The sequence below is a fragment of the Hemiscyllium ocellatum genome, chromosome 9, assembly GCF_020745735.1.
Source record: "Hemiscyllium ocellatum isolate sHemOce1 chromosome 9, sHemOce1.pat.X.cur, whole genome shotgun sequence".
Classification (NCBI taxonomy): domain Eukaryota; kingdom Metazoa; phylum Chordata; class Chondrichthyes; order Orectolobiformes; family Hemiscylliidae; genus Hemiscyllium; species Hemiscyllium ocellatum.
The window spans coordinates 73,532,157-73,547,713 of record NC_083409.1 but is presented as its reverse complement, the minus strand read 5'-3'; the positions used below and the strand labels follow the sequence as shown (position 1 = coordinate 73,547,713).

At 37.4% G+C, this 15,557-nt stretch overlaps 1 protein-coding gene across 2 annotated transcripts in view; it reads left to right on the top strand.

Moving 5' to 3' along the window:
- cc2d1b (coiled-coil and C2 domain containing 1B) overlaps positions 1-15,557 on the top strand; it is a 68,049-nt gene that overhangs the window by 4,607 nt on the left and 47,885 nt on the right. The window contains exons 2-8 of one of the 2 annotated variants that reach the window (XM_060830461.1): positions 341-482; positions 5,168-5,277; positions 6,387-6,524; positions 10,203-10,337; positions 10,640-10,964; positions 11,315-11,439; positions 12,586-12,661. In XM_060830461.1, coding sequence (XP_060686444.1) covers positions 341-482; positions 5,168-5,277; positions 6,387-6,524; positions 10,203-10,337; positions 10,640-10,964; positions 11,315-11,439; positions 12,586-12,661 — 1,051 coding nt within the window. Of the gene's footprint in view, positions 1-340; positions 483-5,167; positions 5,278-6,386; positions 6,525-10,202; positions 10,338-10,639; positions 10,965-11,314; positions 11,440-12,585; positions 12,662-15,557 lie in introns of those variants that run through there. The other variant, XM_060830462.1, reaches the window with a different exon arrangement.

The following is a 15,557-nucleotide window of genomic DNA, read 5'->3' as shown; positions in this document are numbered from 1 at the left end:
TTTTTAATGACAAAATTTTGGATAAAAGAACAGGAGTGTATGTTGATGGTAGGATTTGAGTGGAGCATAAGCAGTTTTTTTTGGGCTGAATGGCTTATATCTGTGCTGTATGAATGTAATGCAACACAGTACACTGGTTGCAGTCTGCTATATATGTATATCCCCATATGTTTTCCATTAACTGGGTGAGAATATATCTTTTGATGTAAAGAATATGACCCCTTGCAATTAACAGAGGCATTTATTTACTGTTGACATAACTGTAGTTAACTTGGTTATATATTCCAAGTTAATTAGCAACTGAATGAAAGTTTTATGACACTGATCTTTTTTGACACAGCTTGGCCTTGTTGTAGACTTCTCGCCTGAGGATATGATGATGAATACAAATGGGGATGATGATGATGATGGAGATCTGGAAGCAGAATTAGCTGAAATAACTGGAAAGAAGCCTGTTACTAAACCAAAGTCTAAAGGAAAATGTTGGTATACTTTTTTTAATCTGGTTTACTGGTTTAACCTTGTTTGTAATTTAATAGCAACTATTACTTCCTGAAAGCCTTCATTTAAAAAAAAAGATAAAGAAGGCCGGTAAAGACAAGCCAGGGAACTATAGACCGGTGAGCCTGACCTCGGTGGTGGGCAAGTTGTTGGAGGGAATCCTGAGGAACAGGATGTACATGTATTTGGAAAGGCAACGACTGATTAGAGATAGTCAACATGGCTTTGTGTGTGGGAAATTATGTCTCACAAACTTGAGTTTTTGAAGAAGTAACAAAGAAGATTGAGGGCAGAGCAGTAGATGTGATCTATATGGACTTCAGTAATGCGTTTGACAAGGTTCCCCATGGGAGACTGATTAGCAAGGTTAGATCACATGGAATACAGGGAGAACTAGCCATTTGGATACAGAACTAGCTCAAAGGTAGAAGACAGGGCAGTGGAGGGTTGTTTGTCAGACTGTAGGCCTGTGACCAGTGGAGTGCCACAAGGATTGGTGCTGGGCCCTCTACTTTTTGTTATTTACATAAATGATTTGGATGCAAGCATAAGAGGTACAGTTAGTAAGTTTGCAGATGATACCAAAATTGGAGGGGTAGTGGACAGCGAAGGGGGTTACCTCAGATTACAACAGGATCTGAACCAGATGGGCCAATGGGCTGAGAAGTGGCAGATGGAGTTTAATTCAGATAAATGCGAGGTGCTGCATTTTGGGAAAGCAAATCTTAGCAGGACTTATACACTATATGGTAATGTCCTAGGGAGTGTTGTTGAACAAAGAGACCTTAGAGTGCACGTTCATAGCTCCTTAAGTGGAGTCGCAGGTAGATAGGATAGTGAAGAAGGCGTTTGGTATGCTTTCTTTTGTTGGTCAGAGTATTGAGTACAAGAGTTGGGAGGTCATGTTGCGGCTGTACAGGACATTGGTTAGGCCACTGTTGGAATATTGTATGCAATTCTGGTCTCCTATCGGAAAAATGTTGTGAAATTTAAAAGGGCGCAGAAAAGATTTACGAGGATGTTGCCAGGGTTGGAGGATCTGAGCTACAGGGAGAGGCTGAACTGGCTGGGGCTGTTTAACCCTGGAACGTCGGAGGTTGAGGGGTGACCTTGTAGAGGTTTACAAAATTGAGGGGCATGGATAGGATAAATAGGCAAAGTCTTTTCCCTGGGGTCGGGGAGTCCAGAACTAGAGGGCATAGGTTTAGGGTGAGAGGGAAAGATATAAAAGAGACCTAAGGGGCAACGTTTTCACGCAGAGGGTGGTATGTGTATGGAATGAGTTGTTAGAGGATGTGCTGGATGCTGGTACAATTGCAACATTTAAGAGGCATTTGGATAGGTATATGAATAGGAAGGGTTTGGAGGCATATGGGCCGGGTGCTGGCAGGTGGGACTAGATTGGGTTGTGATATCTGGTTGGCATAGACGGGTTGGACCGAAGGGTCTGTTTCCATGCTGTACGTCTCTGACTCTAATACTTCATTGAAATAATGAAACCACTGATAATTAGCAAGCCCGTTTAATACGCACTGTATGGATATGTTTCTTTAGCCATGGTATAGACTAGCAATTTACCTCGAAATATAATATTATCACTGGAAAAATAACAGCAACTGAACAAATGAATAGCTTTCTATTACCTGAATTGTTTCACATTTTAAACTCTGGACTTTGCTATAGATTTGAAAACAAATAAAATATTAGTTAAGAAAGCTTCCTAGAGAGAAATTTATAGAAACTCCAGTTGGTTTGACTTGGTAAAGGAAAAGATATTCTGCTGAATTACCATATAGTCTTAAATGTTACAGCACCCTTTGGACAGAGACACCCTGGAACATTTTCTGATAAGGTTTTTTTAAGAACATAGAAAAATACAGCGCAGAACAAGCCCTTCAGCCCTCGATGTTGTGCTGACCTGTGAACTATTCTCAGCTCGTCCCCCTACACTATCCCATCATCATTCATGTTCTTATCTAAGGAATGTTTAAATCTCCCTAATGTGGCTGAGTTGACAACATTAGCAGGTAGGGCATTCCATGTCCTTACCACCCTCTGTGTAAAGAACCTAACTCTGACATCTGTCTTAAATCTATCACCCCTCAATTTGTAGTTAGAGTATCTTGTGATCATAGTTTATACTTGTCATTGTTAATTATTTTTGATTAGCTGCTGAACTGTTACGTGAAGTGAATGAAAAACAGACTTCAGTATGATGGGATCACAAATGGCAATGTGTAGGGAGCTTTCATTGCAGTCAGCTCAAGAACTGAACTTGCACTCCAGGTCAGCCGAACCAAATAATAATGAGTAGTTCCAAAGATCACATTATGGCAAAACCAGCCACCATCAATCACATTCTTGAAGTAGACTATGAATAGACCATGCAAGTCTTAGTTGTGCACGGGAACGTTCTTATCAGTTACTTTAACTCAAAGCATGACTAAAAATTTATGCACGATTCCAAATTTCAATAGAGGAGAAATATTTCCAGGTTCTGTTCTGAATGGTGATAGATAACCTAAGGAAATATGTATGTAAATTATTTTACCTGCATTGTGTATAAGACATATCTATTAAAATTCATGCAGTTAACTAAAGCATTGTCAATGTAGCCATTTTGTTGCTAGTCAAAATTTGATTGGATAACTCTGGGATAGGGAATGATGTGTAGGCCTCTCTTTTTCCATTATTAAGAATTCTATGATAGTGAAATAGAATGCACTTTTTCCTTTTTAAATTTATACATCCGTTGCGTTGTCTTCTAGAATAGTTTCTTAGTTGCATGTACTTGACAAAATTGACACTGGTAGAAAGTGAGGACTGCAGATGCTGGAGATCAGAGCTGAAAATGTGTTGCTGGAAAAGCGCAGCAGGTCAGGCAGCATCCAAGGAGCAGGCGAATCGACGTTTCGGGCATTGACGCTGATGCCTACTGCACCTTGTAATGCCTCTTTCTTGATCTTTCCAATTGAACTTTTTGCAGGCATCAGAGGAGTTGGTTTAAACATGGGAGAAGTTGTGTCCAAATGTGTCCTAAAACATTTAGGATAGACAAACTGGAAGAACATAGCAAGCCACGCAGCATCAGGAGGTGGAGAAGTCGACATTTTGGGTGTAACCCTTCTTTAGAAGCAGAGGAATTCTATTGTAAGCTTGATGTTCATGGGAATCAGTTTAACTCTGCGAGTTGAATTCTCTTGAATACAAGATTTAATAAGATTGTTTTGGGAGTCTGACCTTAATTTGAGATAAAATGAAGTGGAAGTCAAATGATCCATTCTGAATTTTGCCCTACAACAACAGGCCTTGGATATTAAAGAAATTGGGAAGATGGGAGTTCTTTTTATGGAAAGAAGGGCTTAAACTTGGAGATAATGTCAGTGGCATCTCGCCTTGCAGTACCACTGTGTGAAAGTAAGACGGCTAGTCTTCAAAGTCCAAGGAAGATGTTGGGACTGGGTTTGTATGTGGTTATACTTCAATTTGGAGAAAGTGAGGGCTGCAGATGCTGGAGACCAGAGTTGAAAAGTGTGGCGCTGGAAAAGCCAGGCAGCATCAGAGGAGCAGGAGAATCGACGTTTCGGGCATAAGCCCTTCTTCAGGAATCTGAATACTTCAATTTGTCAATATATTTGCAAGATAACAGTTAGTCTCGAGGATAGTGAAGCAGTATTTCTACCTGGGAACACAGTGCATGTGATCCACATTTCAAAGGAGATGACTTTTGAGAAGGGAAGAATTTGAGACATTGCTGAAACTCTCAAGACACAGGAGCTGTAAAAGAAACGATAGCTAAAAGTTGAAAATCTATATAATTGGGACCTTATATTCAGATCGGGAATAAAACATTTTTGAGCATCTGAAATGAGGCTGAAAGATTCACTTGGATTGAATTAGAGGAAGTATCTTTAGGAAGGAGAAAACACTCAATTATGAAATCACATTTGAGTTTAAAAGATAGTAGATTGTGTAAGAAAAGAATGAAATAAACCCTCAGGTACTGAAAATCACTTTGGGCTGACTCTAGGAAGTGGTTACTTCCTGTGGAGTCTACCTGTGAAGTAGCCTTTTGGATGTGTTAAAAGGAAAAGCAGAAAGTTCTGTTTTGTAACTTAAAATGTAAGTTGCCTACAACAATTAGTACTAAGTCTATTTTCCAGTAAAAGTCTTGAAGCATGATGTCATGTCATCCTTTCAGCTATTAACTGGATATTTGATTTTCACTTTTAAAAAGGTTAATGACCTCTATGAAGTTTGTAACAGAATCCTTTGAATGCTAATGAAAACCATTAATTATAAAGCACTAACTAAAGCTTTCTTTTGCTAACCAAAGGCATCTGTAAAGATAGCACATTGGAAGAAATTTGGTGCATAAATGACAATTATGAAATTGACAGATTGTGCCTTTAAGTTGCTTCTTGTGAAATATTGTTTTCAAGAAAAAACATTTTAGCTCTTGTGAATTCTGTCTGTATTCTGTGAGAATGTAAAATGGCATCACCATTTTGTTGCTGACTGGCTGTTGATTATATATTTCCTGTAGAAAAGCACTTAACTAAGCCTTTTTGTTGCATAATTATTAGTCTTATATCAAATGATCAGCTGTTATTTACACAGCTTCAAAATCTAAGTTGTTTTGATCCTCTTGCACTTTTTATCCAAGCACCTTTACCAATGGACCATATAGAACAAATGGCTGAGGAATGTCTGAAGGATATAGATGAAAATGAAGATGATGATGATGATGATTTGGAAGATGAAGAAGAACTCTTGGTAAATTCTATTTTTAGGCCATCACTTTTGATATGTTACTGAAGACTGATAAGTTAGAATTCCAATCAGAGCAATGATACTTTCAAATGTTGTTTAATTTGCATTATTGAACTTGATATTTCATTACAAATATTTTAAAAAATCATTCCTGTTTGAGCCATACTCTCCTTAATTGTCATGGAATAATCATAGCAATCTTTCAACTGTTTCTTTAGAAACAATTTTGTGAAATGTTATGTTGGAACTGATATTTCTAAACATTTTTTGCTATCATTTATCAAGTTAGTATTCCCATCTTCATTATGCAGTTTTCCTCTTTGTTTTCCCCTTTTTATTTTAATATAGCGGCATTCATAACTAGAAGCAGAACTTTAAACTAACTACTGAGTGACATTCAAGTGTGATTGTGCCCTTAACCAGTGTTCACAGCAGGGCACTGATCCAAAGTGGTGTTGCTGAAATTGTGGCTGATTTTTTTTTGTTGTTGCTCTTGTCCTTTAACCCAGCAATCTATTCAAGAATTTCTTGTATTGTCTCCTTTGAGTAGTTGACTTAAGAATTTGCCAACCTGGCATTGGGTAATTAAAGCTAACTACAAAGCTTGATTATTCATAGAGCAAATTGTTTAGTAAGCAATTTGGAACTAAAGCATTGCTCTTTCAACATCAAACAGTTTTTACTCAGGTATTTAAATTAGATGTTTAAAGTTGGGGTGATTGTTTAATTCAAATTATTCTCAGTTTTGAAGTCAAAAAGAAAAGTTAATTCTGTTCAGAGTTGATCCTTTTTTAAAGTAAATATTTCTGAATGTATCCAATTAAATTGATATTAATTGATTCCTTAGTTTTGTTTCTTAAATCCTGTACATAGTCCCTTTGGTGATTCAAGTTCCTTGTTAACCTTCCAAAAGTTGAAGATGCAAGAAGAGGTTACAATATTAATATTCCAGTTGTCACTTTGTAGTTTCTATTTAAGTAAACGATATTTTGCATCAGTTATTTTGGTCATTTGGTATTGGATGGTATATGGTAAACTAAGGGGAGTATGCCAAAGAAACGATCTATATAGGTGACTGCTTAAGCTGTAAGGAAAACTATTTTATAACTAAGGCAGAACTGAAGGAAATGGTTCAGGAGGAGGAGGTGGAAGAGGAAGAGCAAGAGGAGCAGGAAGAACCTACAAATCCATCTGTTCTCATAGAGTCTGCTCCGGATCCAGTGAATCAATGTCCCATCTCTCAGCCTCAGGTAAATCTAGTTTTTTTTTGTTTATCGTTAAAACAAAGGTTTATTGTCGTATCTTTTTGGAACAATTTACTTAAAGCCTCCATCTTTAGTACTACACTGTATGATGTTTACCCTGAAGAATCACAATAAACTCAAAGTTTAATTTAACAGGTATGGTTGAAAGGATATTAGTGCACTGTCGTTGAGTGAATTTGTTATTCTTGCTGTTCAATCTCTGAAATCCTTGCAATGTTGCAAATGTTTCACAAGTTATTTGTAATTTTCTTCTTGAACCTAGAACCCTCCTCATTTCAAGCATTCTTTTAGCCTTTTAAACTTAGATTTGGAATAAGAATGATTCTAGAATGGTTAATGTATGATAACATCTACAAGCACCTTATCTTTTGTTACGACAGAAATCAAGTCAGCCTTTCCATCTGTATTCACAAAGCAGTAAAATTAAAACCAACCTCAAAATTGACCCCGTCATTCCTGACCAGACTTTTGAATAGCCCATCCCACACTTGGCAAATAATCAATTCCATACCCTAGTTCGTATGTTAAACAAGATGCAATTTATTAACAATATAGTAACTTTAGCAGAGTAAAATTAAAAGCAAAGTAACCTACTTGTTGTATGTTTTAAAGCCAAAAACCTTTGTTTTCAGCCCCGTTCACACAAAAGGTAGACAGACAAAAACAGTTAAAGAATAAATACAAAACAGGCCAAATTAGTTGGTGATTTTCACAATGTGCTTGTTTCTTGGTTGATTTTCTGAACATCGCTCAGATAAAGGCAATCCTATTTATAAACTTTGTTTTTTATTCTCTGAGCTTCCAAGAGCTGCTCGTGGGAAATTGGGCAGGGAGCTTTCAAATCTTAATGCTGTAGCATCAACAGGCAGAAAGATTTTCTCACAGAAAGCACAGTCCAAAATCCAAATCAAACTGACCATTCCCTGACTGACGCAGTTGTTGTTCAACGCTACCAACTGACTTAGTATAAAGTCTATTCCAGACCTATTCCTAGACACTAACCTTGTTAATTGTCAACCACTGCTATCTGTTTTAAACATAATGCTGTTCCCCAATGATGAAGTATTTTCAGAACCTTTTGATCAGGAACGAACCTGCAATTAATTTCCAGGTCTGGCCTCATAAGTAAACAAAAGTATGTTTGGTCTCTTTTCCTTTTTAACACAAGGTGTTACCCATGGTACAGGCATTATCTTTAGCTCACAATTCACAGGCCTAAACCAAAAATGATTAAAGAATAAAAGAAAAATAATGAAAAACCTGTGAGGATTTTCATTTTCCAAAAGTAGACATATCTTAATGTTGTAATTCTAATTCACTTCAGAGAAATGACACTGGATGGGTATCAATGGGATAGCATCAGAAACTGAATAACAACATTTTAACCTCTTGCAACTTGTAGAGTAAGTTGAGTTAGTTGTTGTTAAGCTCAGTTCAACAACAAAAACATAAATTGTTGGAGAGATTTAGTGTGTCTAGTAGCATTTTGGAAGGAAAATAGAGTTAATGCTTAGAGTCCAATGGTGTCTTTTTAGACCCTCCTTCACTGGCCTTGTAACATTAACTCTGGTGCCTGACCTGCTGAGTTTCTTCAGAAATTTTGCTTTTGTCTCCTATTTCCAGCACCAACAGTTGTGTTATTTAGTCTGTTCAGATTCAGCAAAATAGATCCAGTGAGCCTTTCTGGAAGTCAGTGTGCAGTTTGAAAGCTAGTCTATTGTTTACACTGGTTACTTTTATAGTATGTTTTTTCTGCACTGTAACTTGCATTATAGTTAAGGTTGATTGCTGTTGTGGTGATTTGGTTACCTGAATATCTATTCAAAAAGCATTATGATAAGAAAGACCTATTTTTAAAACCTGCAAATATGTTTTTATCCACCTGTTCAAAGATGTTATTACACACCAGTTGACCAGATGGGACTTAAACCTGTGCCTTCTGGTCCAGGGGTAGGGATGGTACTAGTACACCACAAGAGGACCCTCAAATTTAATCACTCTGGCACAGTCTATATTATCAGCTTCAATTGCAAAATCATTCTTCCTTGTGGATGGCTGGTTGAAATTGAGATGTCAGCATTAACCATGGGTTTGGGAATGCATTATCAACCCTATCTTACCCTTAATAAAGCCAAAAGAACTGTGTATGCTGGAAATCAGAAACAAAAATAGAAGTTCCTGGAAAAGCTCAGCAGATCTGATAGCATCACTGAAGAGAAATTAGCATTAACGTTTTGGGTCTGGTGACCGTTCCTCAGGACTGAGGAAAGGTGACCAGATCTAAAACATTAATTCAGATTTTGCTTCACAGATGCTGCCAAACATGCTGAGCTTCTCGGGCAACTTTGTTCCTATCTTGCCCTTGCAGTTTTCTCTGTGGTGGGAGATTATTGGCCAGCAGGGTGGTTGCAGGTTGACTGGAGCAGCTTTCTTTTCCTTCTGTCTTGTTGTTGTTTTTTTTCTCAGTGGCTGCATTTGTTAATTGAAAGGTTTTGACACCATTTTTGATTATTAATTGCCATTTTGATCATGATTTGGTATCTGCTTCCTATATGGTGTGAATAGAGCAGACCTTAGTGGAGGCTTTGGTTGTTTTTGAAAATTTCACTTTATTCTGAATGAACAGGCTCTTTTAGGGAGGGCTAAGTAAAGCATCTCTTTAACAGTCTTCAGTCAAGCATCTTGATACTCTCCATGCAACTCAGCTGATATCACAACCTTTCTTTGACAAATGAGTTGTGGCGGATGCTCTAAGACCTTGTTGATTTTATTGTTTATAGGTGTTTGATATAGAATCCCTATAGTTTGGAAACAGGCTGTTTGGCCCATCAAGTCCACACTGACCCTCTGAAGAATATCTCACTCAGACCTATTCTCCTCCATTTACCCCTGACTAATGTACCTAACCTGCACATCTCTAAATACTATGGGCAATTTAGCATGGCCAATTCACCTAATCTGCACATCTTTGGATTGTGGGAGGAAACCGGAACATCCAGAGGAAGCGCCCACAGACCACAGAGAGAATGTGCAGACTCCACACAGACAGTTGCCTGAGTTTGAAATGAAACCTGAGTCCTTGGTGCTGTGAGGCAGCAGTGCTAACCACTGAACCACCATGCCATCTCAAACAGCTATTCAAATGTCTGAAGTATTGAGAAGTGTGAAGATAAAATCTATTAAGCAGTGGTTAACATTGGCTTTGATATGATTCTGAAAAATCTGATTTTGGAGTTTATTGCATGCCAATTTCAATGTTGCATCTCTTCATCAATGTCAATTCTTTGCAATAAACCACTTCCAAATGGGAAACAAGGATCATTTTCTGGTCCAGCTGATGATAATAGTATTGGCACATAATGTGTTTTGTCAGTAAGAGGAACAAAATAGCACCCCATTCTGTAAAACCATGGTTCAGATTTTTAAACATCTGGCACACATTTAGGTTTGGTATTTTTTTTTCCCTTAATTGTTTTCAGCATGCCAATCTAAGAAAAGGAAATAGTGGTTATTTGTAGATTGTATTGTACAGATAGTAAATACTTAGCGAACAGGAAACAAAAATGCATTTACAAAATGTTAAGTCTTAAAGGAAAGGTGAAATCTTCAGCTTTTGGTCTGAAAATGTAACTAAGTTGCTAAAATTGCTTTTCTTTTTCCAAGTCAAATATAGTTACTGTTAATGCTGGATTGCAAAATACGTTGGAAGAGAGACTGCAAATGTACAGAATTGCAATTAGTAATGCAAAGCAAGCTGGAGAGATGTCAAAACTGAGGCGATATGAACGAGGATTAAAGGTATATATTAAATAATTTACGTTTTATCTTCCATTTAGATATTAAGCTGTGAAGCTAAAGTAGTTCACCCTTCTCCTAGGGCTCTTTTGAGATGAGTGTTGTAATCTCTTGACACCTAGTTTGGATTTGTCATCTGATTTGTTCATAACTAAATCTGTTAAGCTTCAGAAGTATATTGAGAAGCTGTTCTATCCATGTGTAATTTAATCAGTTACTTGCAAAATGCTTTTAGTCCATTTTAAAATGCATATTTAATATAACAAGGATATTGCAATCTTCATCTGGTTTATTTTGATTTATAGACATTGCAGACACTACTGGCTTCTGCAAACAAAGGTAAAAAGATAGAGGAAGCAGAAATTCCTCCCCCAGTTGCAACTGGTAAAAGCAGTACTACAGCAGTGGAGTCTGAGAGTTCAAGTGCAAAAAGTTTGGAAGGTGGAATGGATGAAATGTGTCAGGATACACGAGCACCAGCAAATGAGGCACTACTACCTAAACCAAGTGTTACAGAGTTACCTCTGTCTTCAGAGCCTGAGCCTTCAAACATTGCAGCATCTGTAACTTCTGTTCAGTCCGAGATTGTTGATGTGTTGACTACTGATGCAGCAAATAATGACAACGCTGGTAAAGTATCAAATCATTATAAATTTTAGGACTCTGTTTTGCTTTAAGTAAACAAAGTAGAAACTATGGTAGGGCAGGTTTTGCAAGATTTGTCGAAGTATCAGCTCTGAACTTGACTTTTCTTACTACATGCATTCTCTTTTGGTAATTGTTTTTGACTAATGGAGAACATTTAATAATGTTGGAAGCAGTAACAGTTTGAACTTTGTTCACTTGTACCAAGTTTCATTCTTGTCATTAATTTTTGATTTATATTTGGGAATATGACCTGAATTAGTCTTCTGAAACCAGTCTGACTAAATGTATTTGGTTTTTCTTTTCAAAGGAAATTTTACTTTTATGCTTTGCAGGAAGTGATGATACAAAAACAAAAGTATTATTGGTTGGGAGACAGAAGGAGTATAAACTGGCTGCACTAAAAGCAAAGCAAGTGGGAAACATCACGCAAGCTAAAGAATACATGAAAATCAGCAAAGTAAAGCTTTGTCATTTTTAATAATATTCGCTATTGTGAAGTAATTAAGGATGGGAACACTTGGCATTGAAAATTTGTTGAAATGGAACCATTATGTAATAGATCTTGAAAAATGTTTACATGGACTTTGTTAGCACCATTTTTAAGGTACAGTCATGAAGAGAATGCTTCACTGACAGCGTTTTATAGTATTAATGCAAATTTAAATATCTGAGGAGCAAAGTTGGATGTCAAGATCACTGGCTGGTATGAGATGTATGTCTGGTTCTATTAGAAGTTTATAATATCAATTCTGTCAACCAGGGATATAACAGTGGAAACCAGACAAGGTCCCTGAGGGAGGAAGAGCAAATAGGAATAACCTGAGCTACAACCTCAATATTTTAGGAGGCTGTTAAAAATTTGGATTATTTTATACTTAGCATCAGTTTTACAACCACACTTTTTTTGGGAAGTATGTGCTGCAAAAAGAAGGGAAGAAAAAATAAGTAGTAAGCAAATTGTAGCATTGGCAATAGCAAAGCACTTCTCACTTTTAAAACTTAGTGCATTAATTGTAAAGTGTGCTTAATCTGTAGAATTTGGTTTTGCAGATGCAACGCTTATTATCAATGCAGAATAGTATAATACTATATACTGCTTTCGAGCTGTAGCCTAAGACTTATAAGCAGATTTTCAATCTCCTAAAGCTCATTGACCAAGCAGAGCTTATTAGTTAAGCTGTGATTCTCTACTTACCTAAGAGTAATTGACCTTTGAATAAAAAAACTATTTACTATTGTAGAATAATATGTTTTGGAATATCATCATTTTATAAAGTTTGGGGTCTCAGCTGAAATATGAAGAGAAAATGTAAGAAATTCTCAACAAGTCAGGCCATATCTGTCAGGAAAGAAACAGAAAAACTTTCCAGTTGATTATTTTGATGAGAGATACCTAACTTGGAAAAATAGGTTTGTTTAGTTTTTCACAGATGTTGCATGACGTGCTGAAGACTTGCAGCAATTTTTTTCAGGTTGAATTATTATCCTTACCTTCTGCCTGCAAATGCAATTATTTTGGACTATTCTGCCTCTGCCATTTGTAATTTGAATAGATGTACACAGATTTAAAATTGTAAGTGTTCTGTATTTCTTGTTTCTTCAGAAATTTGATGTTGTGATAAAGGCTTTGGACAGTGGGGAGCCTGTAGATCTGACTAAGCTGCCACCATTACCAACAGGTACAAGTGCATGCATTTGTAATATTATAAAATTTTGTTTTTGCCCATTTATAAAAAATATACTTTCCTATGGTAGTGCATTGTAATTTAGAAGTAAATCTAGATCTTTGACTTATTTTTAAGCTCTCTCAAAATTTATTATATTATTACACAATATTGTAATACTACAGCGGTTTTAATTTTTTTTATACTGCTCTGGTCTGAAGCTGGTCACAAGTTTAATGTTCCAGGATACAAATCCTACAGGAAGGACAGAAAGGGAGGCAAGAGAGGAGGGGGAGTGGCGTTTTTAATAAAGGGGAGCATTATAGGTGTACTGAGGGAGGATATTCCTGGAAATACATCCAGAGAAGTTATTTGGGAGGAACTGAGAAATAAGAAAGGGATGATCAACTTATTGGGATTGTATTATAGACCCCCATGTAGTCAGAGGGAAATTGAGAAACAAATTTGTAAAGAGCTCTCTATTATCTGTAAGAATAATAGGGTGGTTATGGTAGGAGATTTTAACTTTCCAAACATAGACTGGGACTGCCATAGTGTTAAGAGTTTGGATGGAGAGGAATTTAAGTATGTACAAGACAATTTTCTGATTCAGTATGTGGATTGTACCTACTAGAGAAGGTGCAAAACTTGACCCCCTCTTGGGAAATAGGGCAGGGCAGGTGACTGAGGTGTCAGTAGGGGAGCACTTTGGGGCCAGTGACCATAATTACATTAGTTTTAAAATAGTGATTGGAAAAAGATAGACCAGATTTACAGTTGAAGTTGTAAATTGGAGGAAGGCCAATTTAAACGGTATTAGGCAAGAACTTTTGAAAGCTGATTGGAGGCAGATGTTCGCAGGTAAAGAGATGGCTGGAAAATGGGAAGCCTTCAGAAATGAGATAACGAGAGTCCAGAGAAAGTATATTCCTGTTAGGTTGAAAGGAAAGGCTGGTAGGTATAGGGAATGCTGGATGACTAAAGAAATTGAAGGTTTGGTTAAGAAAAAGAAGGAAGTATATGTGAGGTATAGAGCTGAAAATGTGTTGCTGGTTAAAGCGCAGCAGGTCAGGCAGCATCCAAGGAACAGGAAATTCGACGTTTTGGGCATAAGCCCTTCATCAGGAATGAAGTGTTTTTCAGACTGGAGGCCTGTGACCAGTGGAGTGCCACAAGGATCGGTGCTGAGCCCTCTACTTTTCATCATTTGTCTAAATGGTTTGAATGTGAGCATAACAGGTATAGTTAGTAAGTTTGCAGATGACACCAAAATTGGAGGTGTAGTGGACCGCAAAGAAGGTTACCTCATTACCATGGGATCTTGATCAGATGAGCCAATGGGCTGAGAAATGGCAGATGGAGTTTAATTTAGGTAAATGTGAGGTGCTGCATTTTGGGAAAGCAAATCTTAGCAGGACTTATACGCTTAATGGTAAGGTCCTAGGGAGTGTTGCTGAATAAAGAGACCTTGAAGTGCAGGTTCATAGCTCCTTGAAAGTGGAGTCGCAGGTAGATGGGTGAGTGAAGGCAGCGCTTGGTATGCTTTCCTTTGTTGGTCAGAGTATTGAGTACAGGAGTTGAGAGGTCATGTTGTGACTATAGAGGACATTAGTTATGCCACTGTTGGAATATTGCATGCAGTTCTGGTCTCTATCCTGTTGGAAAGATGTTATGAAATTTGAAAGGGTTCAGAAAAGTTTTATAAGGATATTGCCAGGGTTGGAGGATTTGAGCTAGGGGGAGCTTGAATAAGCTAGGGCTGTTTTCCCAGGAGCATCAAAGGCTGAGAGTTTATAAAGGTTAGAGGTTTATAAAATCATGAGGGGCATGGATAGGATAAATAGACAAAGTCTTTTCCCTGGGGTGAAGGAGTCCAGAACTAGTGGGCATAGGTTCAGGGTGAGAGAGGAAAGATATAAAAGAGGGGTGAGAGGGGGAAGATATAAGAGACCTAAGAGGCAACTGTTTCACACAGAGGGTGGTATGTGTATGGAACGAGCTGCCAGAGGAAGTGCTGAGGCTGGTACAATTGCAACATTTAAGAGGCATTTGGATGGGTATATGAATAGGAAGGGTTTGGAGGGATATGGGCCAGCTGCTAACAAATGGGGCTAGATTGGGTTGGGATATCTGGTCAGCATGGGCAAGTTGTACGAAGGGTCACTTTCCGTGCTGTACTATGCAGAAATACTTTAATTTTTTTTTCACATATGCTCAGATTTAAATTCTGTTTCTTCACTGAAGATCCATGTCGTTGAATTATAAGCTGCAATTTCACCAATCCTGGATGATTAGAAAGTTTTATTAAAACTTCCCTTCAAAGTTAGACTTGTACTAGATCAAGTGCTACAGTTTAGTATACTTTCCAAGTGAGCCTAAAATGAGCTATTTTTATCATAGAATGTTTTCATGAATTTACCAAAATGTAATTGTACATTATTGCACATGCAGAATTATATTGGAATCAGTTGTCGACTGTCCTCCATCCAGACGGCAGCTGTAGTAGTTTGGGAGATTTTACAAGAATTATTCTAACACACTGTCATTCCTCTTTTTGTTTTTGTGGAACAGTTGAGCATTGTAGAAGCTGTCTGTTGTTCACCCGTTCCCCTGAAAAACTTGAAGTATAAATTGGTGCTAAATGTGTTTGGCAGGTGTGCGAGGCGACAAACTGATCGACATAGTAATAGCAGTTTTCTGCCAAAATATATGGTCTGGCCTTTACTTTGCTATTACTTCTTTCTCCCCAAAATATAACAATGATCAATACTAAGATTTGTCTCCCTTAGTGTCTGGATTAGGAACAATTATTAGGGCACATAATGTTAGCAACATGAAAGCAAATTGTCAGGATTATACAAAATGTGATTCTGCATTGCTGCTTTTCAAATTGATTCCCATGCACCACATC